The sequence below is a fragment of the Protopterus annectens genome, chromosome 9.part0 (assembly GCF_019279795.1).
Source record: "Protopterus annectens isolate FY-2018-M chromosome 9.part0, PAN1.0, whole genome shotgun sequence".
Lineage (NCBI taxonomy): Eukaryota > Metazoa > Chordata > Ceratodontiformes > Protopteridae > Protopterus > Protopterus annectens.
The window spans coordinates 1,710,347,516-1,710,365,203 of NC_056743.1; the positions used below are offsets into that span (position 1 = coordinate 1,710,347,516).

Here is a 17,688-nt window from a genome sequence, read left to right on the forward strand (position 1 = left end):
GCTGTCGTCCTCCTTATCTTTTGTTTTATAAGGACAGAGTATCCTTACGAACTAACCCGTCCTTTTTGCCTAAAGTGGTCTCGACGTCAAATCTGAATCAAAGCATTGATCTACCGGTCTTTTTTCCTGAATACTCCAATAGGTCTGAACAAAAATTACACTGCCTGGATGTTCACCGTCAATTGAGGTACTACTTGGATAGAACTAAACAGTTCAGAAAATCTGATCAGCTGTTTGTCTCCTATGCGGAGAGCAGAAAGGGACTTTCAGTTTCAAAGGTATCATTATCCAGATGGCTAACATCTTTGATTTCCCTTGTATATGAAATTAGACATCAAAAGCTGCCTGATAAACCTAAGGCTCATTCCACCAGAGCTTTGGCTACTTCTTTGGCCTTCAAGACAGACTGCCTATCGACACCATTTGTGCAGCGGCTACTTGGGCTACTCCTCACACTTTCATTTCTCATTATAAGTTGGATTTAGCTTCTAGGCATAGAGCTAACTTTGGTTCCACTGTTCTCAGGCCTCTGTTCCGTTAGGCCACCCGGACAAGGTGCTAGGGGCGGTCCCATCCAGCAAGAATGAAGGCGAGATAGACAACTTAACATATAGAAGTTATGTTCTTACCATAACGTTCCATGTTAGTTGTCGTCTTCTCGCCTTCTTCTTGCGTCCCACCCTCCTTCCCCCTGGCCTGGACAGACCTAGAGGAGTTCTGATTGTGACCTCTCTTTCTACCACCTCTTTCTTAGACATATGCTATCATGCATATTTCCTGGTTCAGGATGTAGGTCACCCTTCTTTCTTCCTGTTGTTAGAGGTGGATTCTGTTTTACAGTTATTCTGTTACTATTATAAGCTGGGGTTAGCTTACAAACGAGATCTGAGGTAACTCTCGCCTAGCATTGTGGGATATAAGGGGAGCCTCGAGCCGGTGGAACCAACTCTCGAGCTTTTAGAGTGGCCGAGTCGGAGCCAAGGTCGGCTCCGAACCCATCCAGCAAGAAGAAGGCGAGAAGAAGACAACTAACATGGAACGTTATGGTAAGAACATAACTTCTATTTTTTCTCCCCCAAACCCAACCCCACAAGACTTTAAAATTTCTCCCAAGATAAAACAGAAATCCAGTTTGTTCGTTCTGCAAAACTACTTGGTATAACAATGGATAATAAGCTCTCTTATGAGCAACACATTCTAAACACTATAAAAAGAACTTACTTTAAGTCAACTATACAGGCATCAAAAGTACATGGATGGACCCACAAAAATCAAGCTGGCCAAGTCTTTACTACTTCTCTTCCTCTTTTACTGTACTCCCATCTTCACAAACCTTCATTCCATCCTCTTTAATAAACTACAGCGCTGCTACTACAAAATTTGCCTCCAGCTTGCAGCACTGTACCCATCATTGCCAAGCTATCAAAATGTTTAATTGGTATGAATTTTCCCAATACCTCAGTTGCACCCAGCTAACTCTGGCTCACAAGCTAGTATATAACACAGATAAATGCCTTGCTCTGCTGTCAGCCCTTCAGCCTTATACTCCCCTCTAGAAATATACAGTCCACAAATAAACAACTTCTGATCATATCAGTGCACAAGTACACAAACCCTGTCATCCCACAGGCCAACTACTACTATCCTGCACAATAGCCAAGCTTTGGAACTCTCTCCCCTCTCACCTACACAACATACCTAACCATAATAACTTCAAAACCCAGTTCTTCATACATCTATCTTCCAAATGGGAATGTCCCTCTCATGCCCCTACCTAAATTACCTCCCTAACCTATGTTTCCTACCCTCCTTTGTCTCTTGCATGAATATCTAATTGGGCTTTTTCTCTGTCAGTCTGGTTTAAACATGAATAATATGTTTTCCAGTTCTACTAATGTTACCTAATACATTGAACTGAATATTGTACAATAAGTAATGTAATGTAACCTTACATATATGTAAATGTAATGCATTTTCTTGCGGAGCTTTTCTCCCCGGGCCTCCACTGAAAATGGGCCAACTTGACCCAGTGGACTATCCCGGCCAATAAGTGCAAATAAATAAAATAATATCAAAACCAAACAAAAGAGCAGGGGAAAGCCTATACTCCTGTTCCACAGCTAAATTGTGGAATGCTCTACCAACATCTATTATTTTGTTAGATTCCTTTAATGCTTTTAAATTCTCACTAAAAAGCTACTATCTTAACAATCCCACATGTCCTTGCTGCCTTGATACCAGACCCCCATAATCTTCCCCTTATTACTCCTCTATCCAAAGCTGTAAAAAGTTACTAACAACCAATCCACCTACTATTTCTCCCTAACTCGTTCCTTGGTGGAAAAAAAATATTGAGTGGGTACTAGTGTATATTTCAGTTTTTAAGGCAATGTGTTTAAATAGAATATAATTTCCTTTTTTTCTACAAGATATCTTTACCTTCACCTCTGTTAAATAGAAGGTGCTACAGTATTTGTAAAAAAAGTTTGCTATGATGCCATAATTGTTACCTTAATTGTTTTATATAGTTTAAAGTCTTTCTAAAATTGTATAACTATCTATGTTCTGTAATCTGATGTTATTTTACTCATTGTGGAGCTTTTCTCCCTGGGCCTCCACTGAAAATGGGTTTCTGACCCAGTAGACTTTCCCTGTCAATACTATGTATTTATGTGTGTGTGTGTGTGTAACCAGTGTAATGACTCCTGTATAGTTGTACTCATCACAAGCTTCAGAAGAGCTCAAGAAGAACATGTTGGATGCACACTTCATTGGGGAGGGGGGGTATATGCTGTTTGAATAGGCTACACAGGACCTAGTTTATCTCTGTAGGGCAAGATATACCCTTATTAAAGAGTTGGGGAGGCAATTGTCAAATTTTGCAGTATCCTGGAGATGTCGTCGAGGGCCAGTAGTGTATACATGTGTTCATTTTGATCACCTGTCCCCTACCCCAAAAAGTAGACTGCTGTCTCGAGTAGTCCATATCGCTAAAATTCTGCTGTAGAAAGAGGTCATAGAGGCTGCCTCAGTTTCAGAATAAGGAAGGAGGTTTTTAATCCCATTTTTTTCTTGGTCATGTAAGAGTTGGAGACTTTCCATCTCATCCTGGATCTCATTGAGTTTAGCAAGAATACTTGACATGTCCAGTTCCTGATGCCACCCCATGCATGGATGACTTTCTCCTTGTTGGCCTTTGCAGGCACTCCCTTTAAATGTCTTTAATGAGCAATCCCTTGGCCACAGTTCCTGGAGGTTAGCATTAACTGGGAGAAGTCCTTTCTGATCTCTTCTGAGAGAATTGTGTTTATATGCACAGAGCTGGGCTTTTTGCATTGTCATTCTTTCCAACCCTTGGGAAGGGACCAGGAAGTCATGGGTTTTAATAACTAAATGACAGTACAACAATGGATCCAGACCTGGAGTCTGCATAGTCTTAGATTAATAGTTGTATGTTTTTTGTCGTACCTTTTGCATATCTCAGGACACTGAAACAGCAGTGAACTTTGAGTTGTCAGTAGCTGTAGGGTCACAAGATAGTTACAACTCTTCGTGTGTGAGCCTCTTATGTGTGTCTACCAGAGTGCTGGAGCATCTCCACCAACCTTTTGGTCATTTCTCCTCAGCTTGCAGCCAAACTTCTTTCAGATTCCAATGCTGAACACTTGGTTTGTAAGTTTGAGTGCTCACCCGTGTTCCTTTTTTCAGTTGATATGATATTAGAATGTCATTTGGTCTTGATAAATGTGCAAAAGCAACCTTTAAAGCAGGAAAATTGCAGCAGGAAAACATCAGTTTGGGACAAGAATGTGATATAAAAGAAATTGAGCAAGAGGGAGTATATAAATACTTGAGAATTGATGAAGGATCAGCAATAAAACATGAACAAATGTGAACCAAACTCAGGAAGGAATACTTTAGAAGACTTAAATTAATCCTGAAAACAGCATTGACATCTAGGAACAAGATCCAAGCTGTAAACCAATTTGCACTTTCTGTCTTAACTTACAATTTTGGAGTGATTGACTGGCCCCAAAAAGTGTTGGATAGATTAGGTATTAAAACAAGAAGGATGCTTCATGCTCACCAAATGATTTATAAAAACCAGTGTATACCAAGATTAGGTATGCCGCGGTGGTATGGCGGTAGCGTTATCTCACAGCAAGAGGTTCTCCCGTTCGATTCTCGGCTTGGCTTGGGAGGCCTTCTGTATGGAGTCAGCATGTCCTCCCTGCGGTTGGGTAGCATTTGAAAGACATGCGTGTGTAAATGGGCATGCCTTCGTTGAAGGTTGGGCATCGAGCTGGCACCTCGGCTTTTCGTAAAAATCTACTGCCAATCATTAACGGACCGGAGTTCCGCTGTGGCGACCCCTTACTGGGAAAAAGCTGAAAGACAAACAAGAAGTGTATACCAAGATTATATTTTCCCCATTCCGAAGGAGAGATGGGCCTTCTTGAAACTGATTATATGTATAGATCTGTGATCATGGGACTCCACACATATCTAATGTCCTCACAAGATCCAAATGTCATGAAAGTTTTGAAACATGAGAATAAATCTAAGATGACGTCTCTGCTTAATTTAGCAGAAACATATCGATGTCAAGCAGGAATGTAAATCAAACCAGAAGTAGATAAAAGCCAGGCAGCAACTGAATGTGCCAAAAAAAAAGAGAGAGTGTAAGGTGAAGGACCAGATGAGAAGGCAAGAAATGTGGAAAAAACATAAATATAGTTGCAAGTATAGATAACTTCTGGAAGAGCCTCATGTTTATCAGGAACGAATGCAGGAATGGTTAAGGAGAAGCAAATTCAAACCAAGAAATTAAAGGTTACTATTGGCAGCCCAAGATAGTGAGCTACGTACACATTGGTTTACAAAGTCCATTGAACATGTGGGAGAAACAGACAAATGTAGGTTTTGTAAAACCAAATTGGAAACAGTCACACACCTTGTTGCTGGTTGCGAGACACTAATTGCAGAAGGACTGTATACTGAAGTAATAATAATGTGGCGAGACTGTTGGACTGGGAATTGTGCAAACATTATGGTATTGAAGTGGCTGAAAAACACTGGAAACATGAGCCACAAAGCATCATAGAAAATGGTGAAGTTTATAACACATCACCCATTACCAACAGTTCAAAAGATTAGTTCTAGAAAACCGGATATAGTAGTCCAAGAAAAGAAGACAAAAGTAGCATTGATCATTGAAATTACCACACCCAGTGACTATAGTGTCTTGCGTACAGAGAGACATAAAGTCATAAACTACCAGGATCTGCAAGCAGAAACAAGAGCAATGTGGAAGAAAGATACCCAGACAGTTCCAATAGTAGTAGGAGCAACGGGTCTTATAAAAAAGAATTTACAATCATATTGTTACCTCGCAGCAGGACGCTGTCTGGTTCGATTCTCACCTAGAGCGTCTTCTGAGTGGAGACATGCGTGAATGGGCGTACCTTCATTGAAGGTTGTGTGTCAGGGCTGGTAACTCGGCACGTAAAAATCAACTACCAATCATTAGCGGACCGAAGTTCCCCTGTGGCGACCCCTAACCGGGAAAAGCCGAAAAGACACAACATTTAGATATGTTACCAATCCATGTAACTCCATACGAACTGCAGGAGGAGTCATTACTGGGCACATTGTGGGTGCTGCGAAGAGCAATACTGGCTGACATCAAAGATTGAAACGGTACTAATTTCATGAACTTTAATCGTACTTTGACTTAGGAATGGGGTCCATTCCTGTCATGGCATTAGAAACCCAGAAGACTTGGAGAAATTAAAATGTGTAAAAAGTATGGCCTGTCTTTGGAGTGGGGACTCCACTTCAAGCATTTGGCACTTAAAGCATCTTCATGGCTCTTGGATATAAAAACTACATTGATGATGATTCGGCTGCTCAGGCTACACAGTCTACCATTTATTGACTAAGCAAGTAAGGGGGGGCATTTATTCATACACTTTGCGCGCATACACAGTACTTGGACATTGGGCCATAAACAAGGACATCACACTGTCAGTAATTCACTTTCTGTTGGAAGTGAACAAGCTAGTGGACTGTGAGTGGTTCCTGCAGAGTTTTCCTGGATTTCTGATTCAGATGGCCTCACCTTGTCATAGTCTTCTTCAAGTTGGACAATTCAGAGTTCAATCTGTTTACCATCTGGAATAATGCAGCCCTTTTTCACTTCTCCTAGGTGCAGTAAAACAAAATTATTAGTAAAGGTGATCTCTGCACATTTCTGTACTACTCCCACTAATTTTCTGTCTCAACTCATTGTTTAGGGGAGAAAGACAAAAAGTGATTTTTTTATTTCCTGATAGTGGAGTGGGTTCTTGGTGATGCAGGTTTCCCATTTATTTTATTTATTTATTTTACATTTGCAAAGGCGTATTTTACATTTCCCATACTTTGCAAAGGCTGTCAAGTCATGCTGGGTTTGCCTTTAGTATACCAGAGACCATTGCTGCTGCCGTCAAACATTCAATAGGCTGTAGGTTGAACTGACTTATGTGAGACCCTTGGATGGTTTGGTTTTTAGTTATTCTGTGTTCAAGGTACATGCCTTAGCTATTAGTGTGCATCTTGCCAGCTCCATTGGCATAGAAGGGTAAAGCCCTGACTGTGGTTCAATTTACCTATGTTTAATTAGCGGCTTATTATTTGGCTGATCTTGCTGGGGATATAGAGGATTGATTAATTGATCTCTTCTTACATGTGTATAAGAGTAAGATATAAGAAATGCATGTCTGGGGTACAGACTCCTGGTGCATACTCGTTGAAGATCAGAAATCACAGAAGGCAGTTGCCTTTGAGGAGACAGGGCCCCTGGTGAGATGCCATCAGCAAAATTGGGAAACATGCGTATTGCATTATGCACCTTGTATGCCAGCCATTGTAGATGGCACAAGCATTTGCGTTGGAAATAAGGGACTAAAATGGGGAAGAATCAACTCCAAGAGATTAGCAACATCATCATCATTCCCACCGCTCACCATTCAGCCTAGGAGAAACAAAAGGGACATAGGACTTTGTAATGAATTTTATTCAGGTAAATTAACATTCTTTGGCTTTTAGTTTTTATCGAATAGGCAGATCTGGAAGGGATACTTGATGCTCAACTGGGAATCAGAACAATAAAAGTGGTGGGGAGGGAGAGAAAAGGCAGCTTCTTTGCATCTAGACCTTGTGAAAGGCAGGGCTGTGGACCAGCACTTGATGGGATTTGCAGTTACTGCTGCACATCAGTCCACCTTTGAAGAATCCAGTCCCACAGTGGAAACTGAACTTCATGCCTGACCATTTTGTCTCTTTATTATTTGAGCCTCTTAGGCTGTGCAGCACTGAACTTCATTTCTTCAAAGACACTGTTTCTGGTGACCATTATCATTTTGCATGGATTCGCAGATGTTCTAAGGCCATTGAGTTAAATGACTCTCAACATCTTGCCAGTACTCTATCTCAGGCTGCACCTCCTTTATCCAGGAGGATCATACCAGTCAATCTACGAGAGAATTTATGAATACCAGTCCTGTTATCTAAGTTTTGCTTAAAGGTAAATAGTGAGTTACACTGCCTAACGTGCAGGGGAAGTTTATTTCAGAGGTTTGGATTAGAAACCTGTCCATCCACCATGTTTTGTATATCTGTTGGTGAAGATTTAGGTTGCTTGTTATAGTATTAGTGGGGAAATTGGGCTTGCTAAGATACAAAAGATGCAGGACATTTTGATCTGTAATGATGCAATGAGATCTCCACTCTAAAGTCTGAAAGGCACTGCATATAGAGATGATATGTCCATCCTGTATTGATAGTCCAGGGACTTTACACCAGTGATATTTTGGCTAGGAACCTCTGAGGTCTTTCTGGTTGTTAAAGTTAGTCAAATATAGTTAATTGGTATTATCAATGCTGGTTACAAGGGGGTGACCACCTGTTTAAACATTGATGAAAATGATTTAGAAAGCTATGCTAAATTGATTTCCTGACTATGATCATCACCTTATGTTTAAAAGAGAGGCAGTTATCAACCCAGGTTCATAGGTCCCTTACTACATTTTTTAGTGTAGTGTTGTGTTGTGTTGTCTACATAATATGGTGTGGGGAGGGGTTGTCTACCCAAAGTGGTGAGACTACAGCTTTTAGTTTTAGCCTGATTTTCGTTACCAAAACTTTGCAAGGGAGAGTTCATTCTGGAGGATTTGTATTAGAGAGTGACTTAGAAACGCTTTTTGCAGTCCTCTGCAAACTTAGTTAGCGAGAGGTCTTGGCTGTCTGTTGGAGAGCTGACAAGTGCATGCTGAAAAGTAAACTCTTACTGCTGAAGGACACCATTGGTCACTTTCATATTTTATGATGGGATACCCACAAGTGTCACTGTATGGATTCCTTCTTTCAGCCCATTTACTGTCTATCTTACTGCACATTGGTAGATTTTTACAGCATTAAGATACAGGGTTTGATTTTCAACTTTAAAAAAGAAAAAAAAAAGGCAAATTGGCTAGATCTATAATGGTCCCCAAGGGCAGCTGGCCTAATATTTGCCTGTGAGCCTATGAACATGTGTGTACTACATGGTCACCACCTGCTTACTTCTATAACCCTTTCAAAGTTGTTCACCCGATCCAGTAGACACCTACTCCTTCACAAAGCCATACTTTTAGTGGTCAAGTTTAATAAAATTATTGATACCATAGTTTGAGGTCGCATATATTGCATGTCCCTGCAGATGAGTTTATAAGGTTGATAGGTCTGTAATTACTTGGATCAGTTGTAAGCTCACCCTTATGGAGGGGCATCACCATTGCAGTTTGCCCACTCATCAGGTACAAAACTAGTAATTAACTTGGGTTCAACAGTTTAAGGAGTAGGTCTGCAAGGTTATGTTTAACACTGTCAGTTAAATATATTGTCAGATCCCCATAAAATAAATATTTTTAATCTTGATTAGAATTTTCAGTAAATAATCTTTACAGATAATCTGAAGAGTCAGGGATTCAGATATTTCAGGGCTTCGGATCGAAGCTTCAGGTTTGAAGTTGGCACTAAATTTGTTTTCAAGGAGATTGGCAATATATTTTGGGACATAAATAAGAGGTGTCATTATGGAGCAGAGCTAAAGAAGGATTTATAAATACCTTTGGAGTCAGAGGCCAGCCTAAGTTTTTCGGGTCCTTCAATGGACGTGGTAGTGTTTCTGTGAATAGGGGATTTTTGATTCTAATACAGAATTTAGAGAGTATCCTTTTTTTTAACAGTTTATTGTGGTGGACCACCAGGGTGGTTTGGTTTTGATTTTCACATGATACTTGGTTCTAGAAAGACATCTTTAGCTCTGTGCATTTTTCTAAATGGGTGTTAAATTCCTTTGTGAAGCTTGCTGCTATGTCCAGGTTAGGGGTGGTGCAGTTATGATTGAATTTTGATGTTTCATCATAGAGTAGGTTGAGTGCTGCATGTCTGTAGTCCCCATGCATTCAGTGGGAGTTTTGGAAGTTTCAAGGAGAAGGCTGCAAGTTTGTCTTAAACTTTACTGAGGAAGGAGATACCAGAGGAGTAGTGCAAAGGGTGGCCATATTTGTAAGCTTTATATCAAAAATGTTGCATCCTCTAGTAGTTTATGTACTAGTTATTAAAGGGAATTTTTAAGTTTCGGAACTTCTGCACATAGTGTATGTTTGAGTTATGGGTGTCCCAGTTTGATTGGTAGTTGGTCACCCAAAATTAGGAGTTTTTTTGATAACAGTGGTTATTTAGAACACCAGGAAATCTTACATGGTCATCGGGGTACAAAGAAGGTGCTTGGTAACAAGCTATTAGTTCATAATTGACCCTATTTGTAGTGATCTGTAGTTCAGCAAGTTCATTTTATGGTTTTTTAGAGTTCTACCTTGGAGGTAATATGTTCCATGGGCAATATGGAGAGACTACCACAATGGCCAGTGAGTCTGAAGGCATGAAAGTTGGAAAGCCCTGATATTGAGGGCGTGCTGTTTCCACATTTAAACCAAGTCTCAGTAACTGTTAAGACATGGATGTTTTCCATATGCAGGAGAACCTTAAGGTCAGGCAGTTTATTTAAGGTGTCATAGGTAGGTACTAGGCCAACAGCCCTAGGGTCTATATAAGCCAAACCAAAAAGGTACCCTGGCTTTCGCCACCCAAGAAAATTATTTTCCTGTGCCCCTGTCGAGCAGAGCCACAGAAGTGATCCCCGGGATGAATTTCCCATTTCCCATCCAGTCATCAAGATTTTTCTTGAAGAGTGTTAATGAGAAGCTTTGTTTGATATAGATAGGTAGTTTGTTCCAGAGTATGGGAGATCTCTGGGACAGGAATCTATTCCTCCAGCATGTACTGTTTATTGTGGTGACAAGGTTTAGGTCCCTCGAGCATGTAGCACGGAGGGATTGGGATTTCTTTAAGTGGAGCATGTCCAATAGCTCTGGGTTTGACATAGCTTTGTATGTTAGGCAGAAATCGCCTCTGAGTAGGTGATATGCAGTGGAGTAAAGCTGGAGTTTTTTGAGAAGGTCTGCGTAGGGCATCTGTTTGAGGCCGGTAATCCTCTTTGTGAGGTATTTCTGCGTAATATAATAATTTTGTGCCTTCATACAGAGAATATATGTCTAGGTTTATCTGACGACAGATACCTCTGAGCGAGTCTGTTTGTCTTTCAGGGTTTGTTTTGTTCACAAGGACAGAAAATAAAGGAGGAGGAGCCTTTCGTGCTCTAGGAGACTGCTGCAGTTGTCTGTAAAGGGTGTATGAGTGTATGAAGACAGATCAGTTCATCTCCTTCAGTCTTTCCAGGTTGAAGAAGTCTTGCATTTTTCAAGCAAGCCATTATTAAGCGGAATGTTAGCTACAATATCTTTTGTCATCAGGCTGCTGACCTGTAGACAAATACTGCTGTCAAAACCCACTTAATTAGATGGGTTATTGCTTCCACTTTGCATTTCTGAAAGGTTGCAGATATTTGCAGCATAGCCACTTGGTCTTTGGTGTACATATTCACCAGAAGTTGTTCTTCTGGCTATGACTCTAAGTCAAGACAGGTGGGCTTCTTTTGGAAAGTCTGTACTTCGATTCAGTTTTCGGAGGTATTTCCCATATGCTCTTACAATTCCTTCCACTGTCATGATTTACTACTTGAGATTCATCCTGACCAAAGTGGTTTCCCAGTGTTAGACAATGCAGATAAATTCTTATTGCAACAGTTTTCTAGAAAACCTTCCTTGATGAGCAGTTGTGCCCACCCTCCATTCCCTCTGTGCATGGACATCCTCTGCAGTCACCTTCCTCTTTCTGAGATCCTTGTAAGTTAGGACAGTGTGTACACCTGTGCATTACTTTTCCTAGTGGGGATGGAAGTCTTCATTGTTACGTCTTGATTTTCAGAGAGATACTTGCTTTTAGCTAAGGGTGATCTGGCAATTGCAGTGGCAGGAAGAGTTATGAATACAGAATATGAGATCCCAGAGTGGTTTTGAACTGTTGGATAGATGTTCCTGAACGCTGAACTTTGGAAGTTTTACAGAACTGTGATTGCTGCAATGGAGGAACTTAACCAAAGACCCATCAAGGAGTATCCTCTTCATAAGATTACTGATGCCATAAGAATTTTTGTAATAATTTTGGTCTGCTAAAGCTAAATAAAGTTGTACTATTGAGTTAATTTTGCATTTTTAAAATGCTTTTCTTTAGGACCTGTCTTCTCATTACTATCGGTCCCAAGAACAAGGTTATGATCACAGTCAGAGTAAGGTAAGACTTTTTGGCTCTGTAAGATAAAAGGTAAATGGGCCGTCACTAACAACTTTATTATCAGCAAGAAATGCACTAAAGTTAAAATTGTCCAAAACGGTTCAAATTCATGCAGCTAGTTGCTAGCCATTTGACTTCTCTGGACCTAATAGTAAATTTCAGTGTTTTTTCTCTGATCTATGTAGTTTGTTTTCAGTGCTTTTAGACTCCTTTTTGCAAACAAGATGAACAAGGCACTCTGTAGAGGGATCTTACTGCTTCAAAACTCAGAAGACATCTTGACATACTGGCACATAAAATTGCTACAGGAGAAAAAGCTTCCCTCTGTATATTTAAATTCAGTTATTTAAAAGTTTGAGCCAAATGAGACCTATTTGACCTTGTTTGATAAGCAGTACAAGTGAATTCAGTACAGTGTTTAAGATGTCTCATGCATTTGAAAGATGAGCATTTCTTAACCTGCTAAGTAAGGCAGTAGGTTAGACATATGTAGTAAATATACTGTTAAGACTATTATAGTGAAAATAGAACAATTATAAATCAGTTAAATAACTAAGCAGTTAACAACTGTATATATGATGCAACAGAAAAATATGACATAACAGGTTGTTATATCTGTGACTAGTTTGGAGTGTGAGTTTATGAAGTTTATGATGAAAATAGAAGAAAATAGAACTTTACAGTTTAAAAGAGGTATTGAGTGCAACAATAAAATCAGTAGGAGAATTAACATTGAAGTAACAGTGAACTGCATTTGTGGTGGAGGAGATTAACTTTTTCATCCATATGAGTGGAAATTGCTTCTCTGGAACAGAGGGACATCCCTGTGATATCCTTCTGAGTTTATGAAAGTTGTCAAGTTGAAAGCCAGCTTGAGTTATTTAAAAGGGCAGTAGAATTACTAAGTGAAGTAAGTGAGATACTTGCCATCATGATCAGCTTGAAAATAATTCTTAAGATGTGAGCCTTGTGGGTTGGATGGTTTCAGATGCTTTGAAATTCTCTCTCACTTCTGCCTCTAACATAAATTCATGTTTCAGGTTTTAAAAAAAATTGCCATTTCCATTGTACCCAGTCCAGACTGAACTTTTCTAGCAGTTACCTGTTTCCTGAGTCAGTGCTGCTTGCAGTTAAGGGACTGTTATGAGCAGAAACTAAAAATGAAAGAAAAATATTTCTTACCTTGAAGTTCTGCGCAGTCCAAACCCGCCAGGCACCAAAAATAACTATTATTAATTGTAATTTTTCCTAACTTTGAATGCCCTTTTTGGGCACACATGCTGACATAGGTTCATAGGTTGGTACTGGGCTATCTGCCCGAAGGCATATATTAGCCCAGTCACGTTGTGTGGTATTCACCGCCCCTTTAGTAGTTCCCTAGACCCTTGTACTAGCAGCTAGTACCCTTGTCCCCTATCTAGTAGTGCTGTTGGTGTGATCCCCGGTGTGAACTTTCTGTTACCCATCCACTAATCAAGGTTCCTATTGAAGAGTGATAGTGAGGGGCTCTGTCTTATGTAGATGGGGACCCTGTTCCATAGTAAGGGAAGTATCTGCGAAGGGAATCTATCCCTCCAGCATGTTCTATTCATTGTTGTGTTGAGGTTTATATCCCTAGAGCGTGTAGCTCAAGTAGATTTGGTTTTGCTAAGATGGAGCATGTTCAGCAGTTCTGGGTTGGACATGGCTCTGTACGTTAGAGAGAGATCGCCTCTGCGAAAGCAGTATGCAACAGAGAACAGTCTTAGCTTTTTCAATCGTGCTGCATAGGGCAACTGTTTGAGGCCAGTAATCCTCTTGGTTAGGTACCTTTGTTGTCTCTCCAGCTGCTGGAGATGTCTAGCCAGGTACATTCCAATTGGTGCATTGTACTCAATAATGGGTCTGATGAGGGAAGAGTAGAGGGGCACCATTACATCATTAGATCTTGATGCAAACCCTTTCGTGATCAGATGGGTCACATAGAAGGATTTTCTAACCACTTTGGCAACATGGTTATCAAAGGAAAGCTGACTATCTACTTGGGTCCCTAGATCCCTTATTTCTTCTTCAGATTTCAGGGGATTACCTTCTATGTTGTAGTTTGCGGGTACTCTGTTTTTTCCAAAGGGATTACTACGCATTTTTTTGCATATAGCTTGAGACCATGGCTTTGACACCATGCATCAGTCTCATTTAGGCCCTTCTGGAGGATCTCCATGTTGGCCGGAGACTCTATTATAGCACCCAGTTTGCAGTTGTCCGCAAACTTAGTCAGCCACAGCCCTTCCGTGCTTGCCTGTACTTCTGAGAAGTATATGCCAAACAGGAGGGGCCCCAGGACAGAGCCCTGAGGCACACCACTCGTTACTGGTCTGGATTCGGACATAGATCCCACTACTCTTACTTTATGGGATCTGTCTGAGAGCCAGTTTGCGATCCATCTTGTGACATAAGGGTTTATACCCAGGCTGGTGAGCTTAACAATAATACCTGAATGGGAAATGGTGTCAAATGCTTTAGCAAGGTCAAGGTAAGCCGTGTGTACCTTCTTTCCCTTATCTATAGCCTGAGTAACTGTCTCAAAGAGATCCACCAGGTTCAAGAGGCATGATCTGCCCTTGACGAAGCCGAACTGTGAGGGATACAGCGACTGGAGGTTCCCAATCTCTCCATTTATGAGTTCCATAATGATTCGCTCCATAGCCTTACAGATCAGACTGGTCAGGCTTATTGGTCAGTAGTTCCCAGGGTCAGTTGTGGCCCCACCCTTGTGTAGTGGGACCACCATTGCCTTGCACCATTCTATGGGCACATATCCTGTGGAGAGGCTGAGACTGAACAGGGTATTAAGATGCGGGGTTAATTCCTTTTGGCGCTCGCGTATGACACAGCCCGGGACACCATCTGGTCCCATGGAGGCAGTGTTTTTAGCTGTAGATAGAGCCTTGTTAATCAACGTATCAGTAATAATTGGACTTACACAATCCCCTAGAATGGTAATAGGCCCTGTAGGTCTTGAGGGGTGGGGGGGGGGGGTTTGCACTGAACCTGTCAGCCAAGATGTTGGCAATGTCAGAAGGGTCGGTGTATTTTGTTCCATTTTGTACTAGCTCAGAACAGACCTGAGCGTTGACATTTAGGTTTTTGATGTAGCCATAGAAGGCCTTATGGTTATCCTTGGCAACTTTCTTTTCAAAATTAGCTTTAGTTGACTTGATGAGCGCCCTCAATTTCTTACTAATGCTGATCAGGGATGGTTTTTCTACTTGAGATTTGGCCTTTTTTTGTATAAGTCTCCTCCCTTTATTGTAAAGTTTGCTTATGGCTGGGGTCCACCAGACTGGTTTCTTTTTGCTTGAGGAAGGAGTCTTGGTTTTATTTGGGATAGCACGGTCAATGCAATCCTGAAGATGCATATAGAGTGCCTTGGTTCAGGATTCCGCATCCTGGATATCATTATCCTTCTGCAAGGGAATAGTGAAGCTTTCCACTTCGGATGCAAGTAGTTTGAAGTTTGCTTTGGAAAGGTTTTTGACTATGGTTTCTTTGATTGGGGGAGGTGGAGGAGTGAGGATGTCCAGGGCTATCAGTTTGTGGTCGGATCTGACCAAGGAGGGGGTGATAATGGGTGTGGTACAATGGGCGCCCATATTTGTGATGATTAAATCCAGTATGTTGTCCCCTCTAGTGGGGGAACATACTAGTTGTTCAAGGGCATTTGAATTTATAAATTCTATGAATCGCTGAGCATAGGAGTTGGAACATTGGTAGTTCGCCCAGTCTATACCAGGGTAGTTGAAATCACCGAAGATTATGGTGTTGGGTAGGACCTTTATATTTTCCAATGTCTCAAGGAATGCAGAGTGAGCATCTTGGGGCATGGTGGGCGATCTATAACCGGCTACGACTTGAAATGTGGTTTTGCCTTTTGATAGTTGCACATGGATGATCTCTGGGGCATCATGCTGCGCTACTAACCTGGAGATATGGGTATCCTTGATGATGAATATGGATACACCTCCGCCCTTTGTACTGCGATCCGGTAACTGAGGCCAGAAGGTATGATATGAATTGTAACCTGGCAGTGCTGGAGTGCTCTCTTGAGCCTTGAACCAGGTTTCCGTCACTGCACAAACATCGATTTTCTCCATGCTGAGGAGAGCCTTGAGTGTGTGCATTTTGAGGTTGAGACTTCTGGCATTGAGTAGCATTACCCTTAGTTTTTGGTTACCTGTGCTGGTTACGGTGGTTGGTTTGTCCTTTGAGCCTTGCCTAAAAAAGGCACTATGGGGACGGCAAGAGCCTTGGCCAGTATTCGAAAACCTAGGGGTGACAGGTGCAACCCATCTCTGGCAAAACAGCGAGGCTTGTCTATCATGTCATCCCAGGCAGACAGACACTGGATCCCCTTAGAATGACACCAGAAGCTTAGCCAATTGTTGAAATTGATCATTTTGTCTTTGTATTGTGGTATCATTCTAGGTGAAGGTAGTATGCTACTCAAGGTCAGGGTCATACCAGCTTGGGCTACATGATCAGAGAGCCCCTCAATGTCTCTTTTCATGTAGTCCAGGGAGGTACGTCTTAGATCATTCACACCAACATGTACATTGACAGCATCATACTTGTACTTGTTCTGGAGTCACCTAAGTGCCTGTGTTATGTGGCGGATCCGAGCACCCGAGAGGCAGCTGACAGTAAGATTCTCCTTGTTCAGCCTGGTGAGTTGAACATCCGTGTGCCTTACTATAGAGTTTCCTATTACTAGCGTGTTAGGTATGGTGTTTTGCCTTAAGGGCTGTTGTGAGGCACACTGCTGAGGTGAATTATGTGTTTTCTGGCTTGTGTTTGGGGGTGCAGGTTGCTTGCTTGTCTGCTTTGGAGGGCACTGTTTCTTTTTCAGATTGGTACCTAGTGCCTCCGAATATGTTTTTGTGTATTTATGCTTATGTTTTGCCAGTGCTTGTTTTGTAGATTCATGTTTGACAGGTGGTGTGATGCAAGTGTGTCCCTTATCCTCTTGACTGTCTGTTACAATCATGGGTTGAGAGTGCTTAGCCTCCAGTCTGGCTGTGTAGTTGCATCTCTCACAAGTGTTTGTGTCTAGAGGTAAGAGGAGAGGGTTGTAGTTGTGACACTGCCTCAGGATGCCCAATTTCACCAGATGAACTGGAGAGTACACCTGAAGATGACCTCTGGACATGCTTTGAAGAGTAAATTGAACTTAAGTCCTGCGGATGATCGAGGGTCTTATGCTGTATTATAATAGTGCTGTCTAGGAAATTTGGAGAATAATAGTGCTGTCTAGGAGATTAGGACAATTGCTGATTTCTGTTTTGCAAGTGCTGCAATAAGAGCAGCTGATCTGAAGCACTTGGGTTGAGGCTTGCCTAGTTCTAAGGGAAAATTTACAGCGCAGACTTTGTGGGGCCGGGAATAGTATACCCCAGCTAACCGGCACTGCCTGATGCTGCTCTGTGTGCAAGACCACGCAAAAAGAGAGTTGCAGGGTTTTTCCTCTACATAAGTGAGGAAAGTGAGTACAAGAGCTGTTTTTCTCTAAGCAAATGAGAAAAGTAAGTGCAAAAACTGTTTTCCTCTAGGTAATGAGGAAGATAGAGTGCTATAGTAATTAGTAGCTTATTTAGTGCTTACAAGTTCTGAACAAGTTCTGAGCATGAACAAGCAAATTTAAGTGCTAAAACTAAGAATCTGTATCTGCACTAGATGAGTTACAGGACAGAAACAAGTGCAAATACAGGCTTTCAAATCAGAAAGTTGAGAGGGATGGAAGAGATTGCCCAAACGGCCAATAACTACAAATTCTGGGCCAGAACCACTACTTATGTGGTAGACAGGTTACCTAGTGCTTACCACTCCCACTGATAAGCTAGACTTCCCTCCAACATAGAAAGGCTTGGGCGACTC

The 17,688-nt window shown here is 41.4% G+C and overlaps 1 protein-coding gene across 5 annotated transcripts in view; it reads left to right on the top strand.

Annotated features, from left to right (window-relative positions):
- Positions 1-17,688, top strand: part of RAVER1 (ribonucleoprotein, PTB binding 1) — a 2,969,353-nt gene that overhangs the window by 2,276,638 nt on the left and 675,027 nt on the right. For 4 of the 5 annotated variants that reach the window (XM_044084574.1, XM_044084577.1, XM_044084578.1 and 1 more), the window contains one exon: positions 11,719-11,778. The exons of the other annotated variant lie outside the window; for it this stretch is intronic. In XM_044084574.1, coding sequence (XP_043940509.1) covers positions 11,719-11,778 — 60 coding nt within the window. The remainder of the gene's footprint in view (positions 1-11,718; positions 11,779-17,688) is intronic. 5 annotated transcript variants of the gene reach the window in all.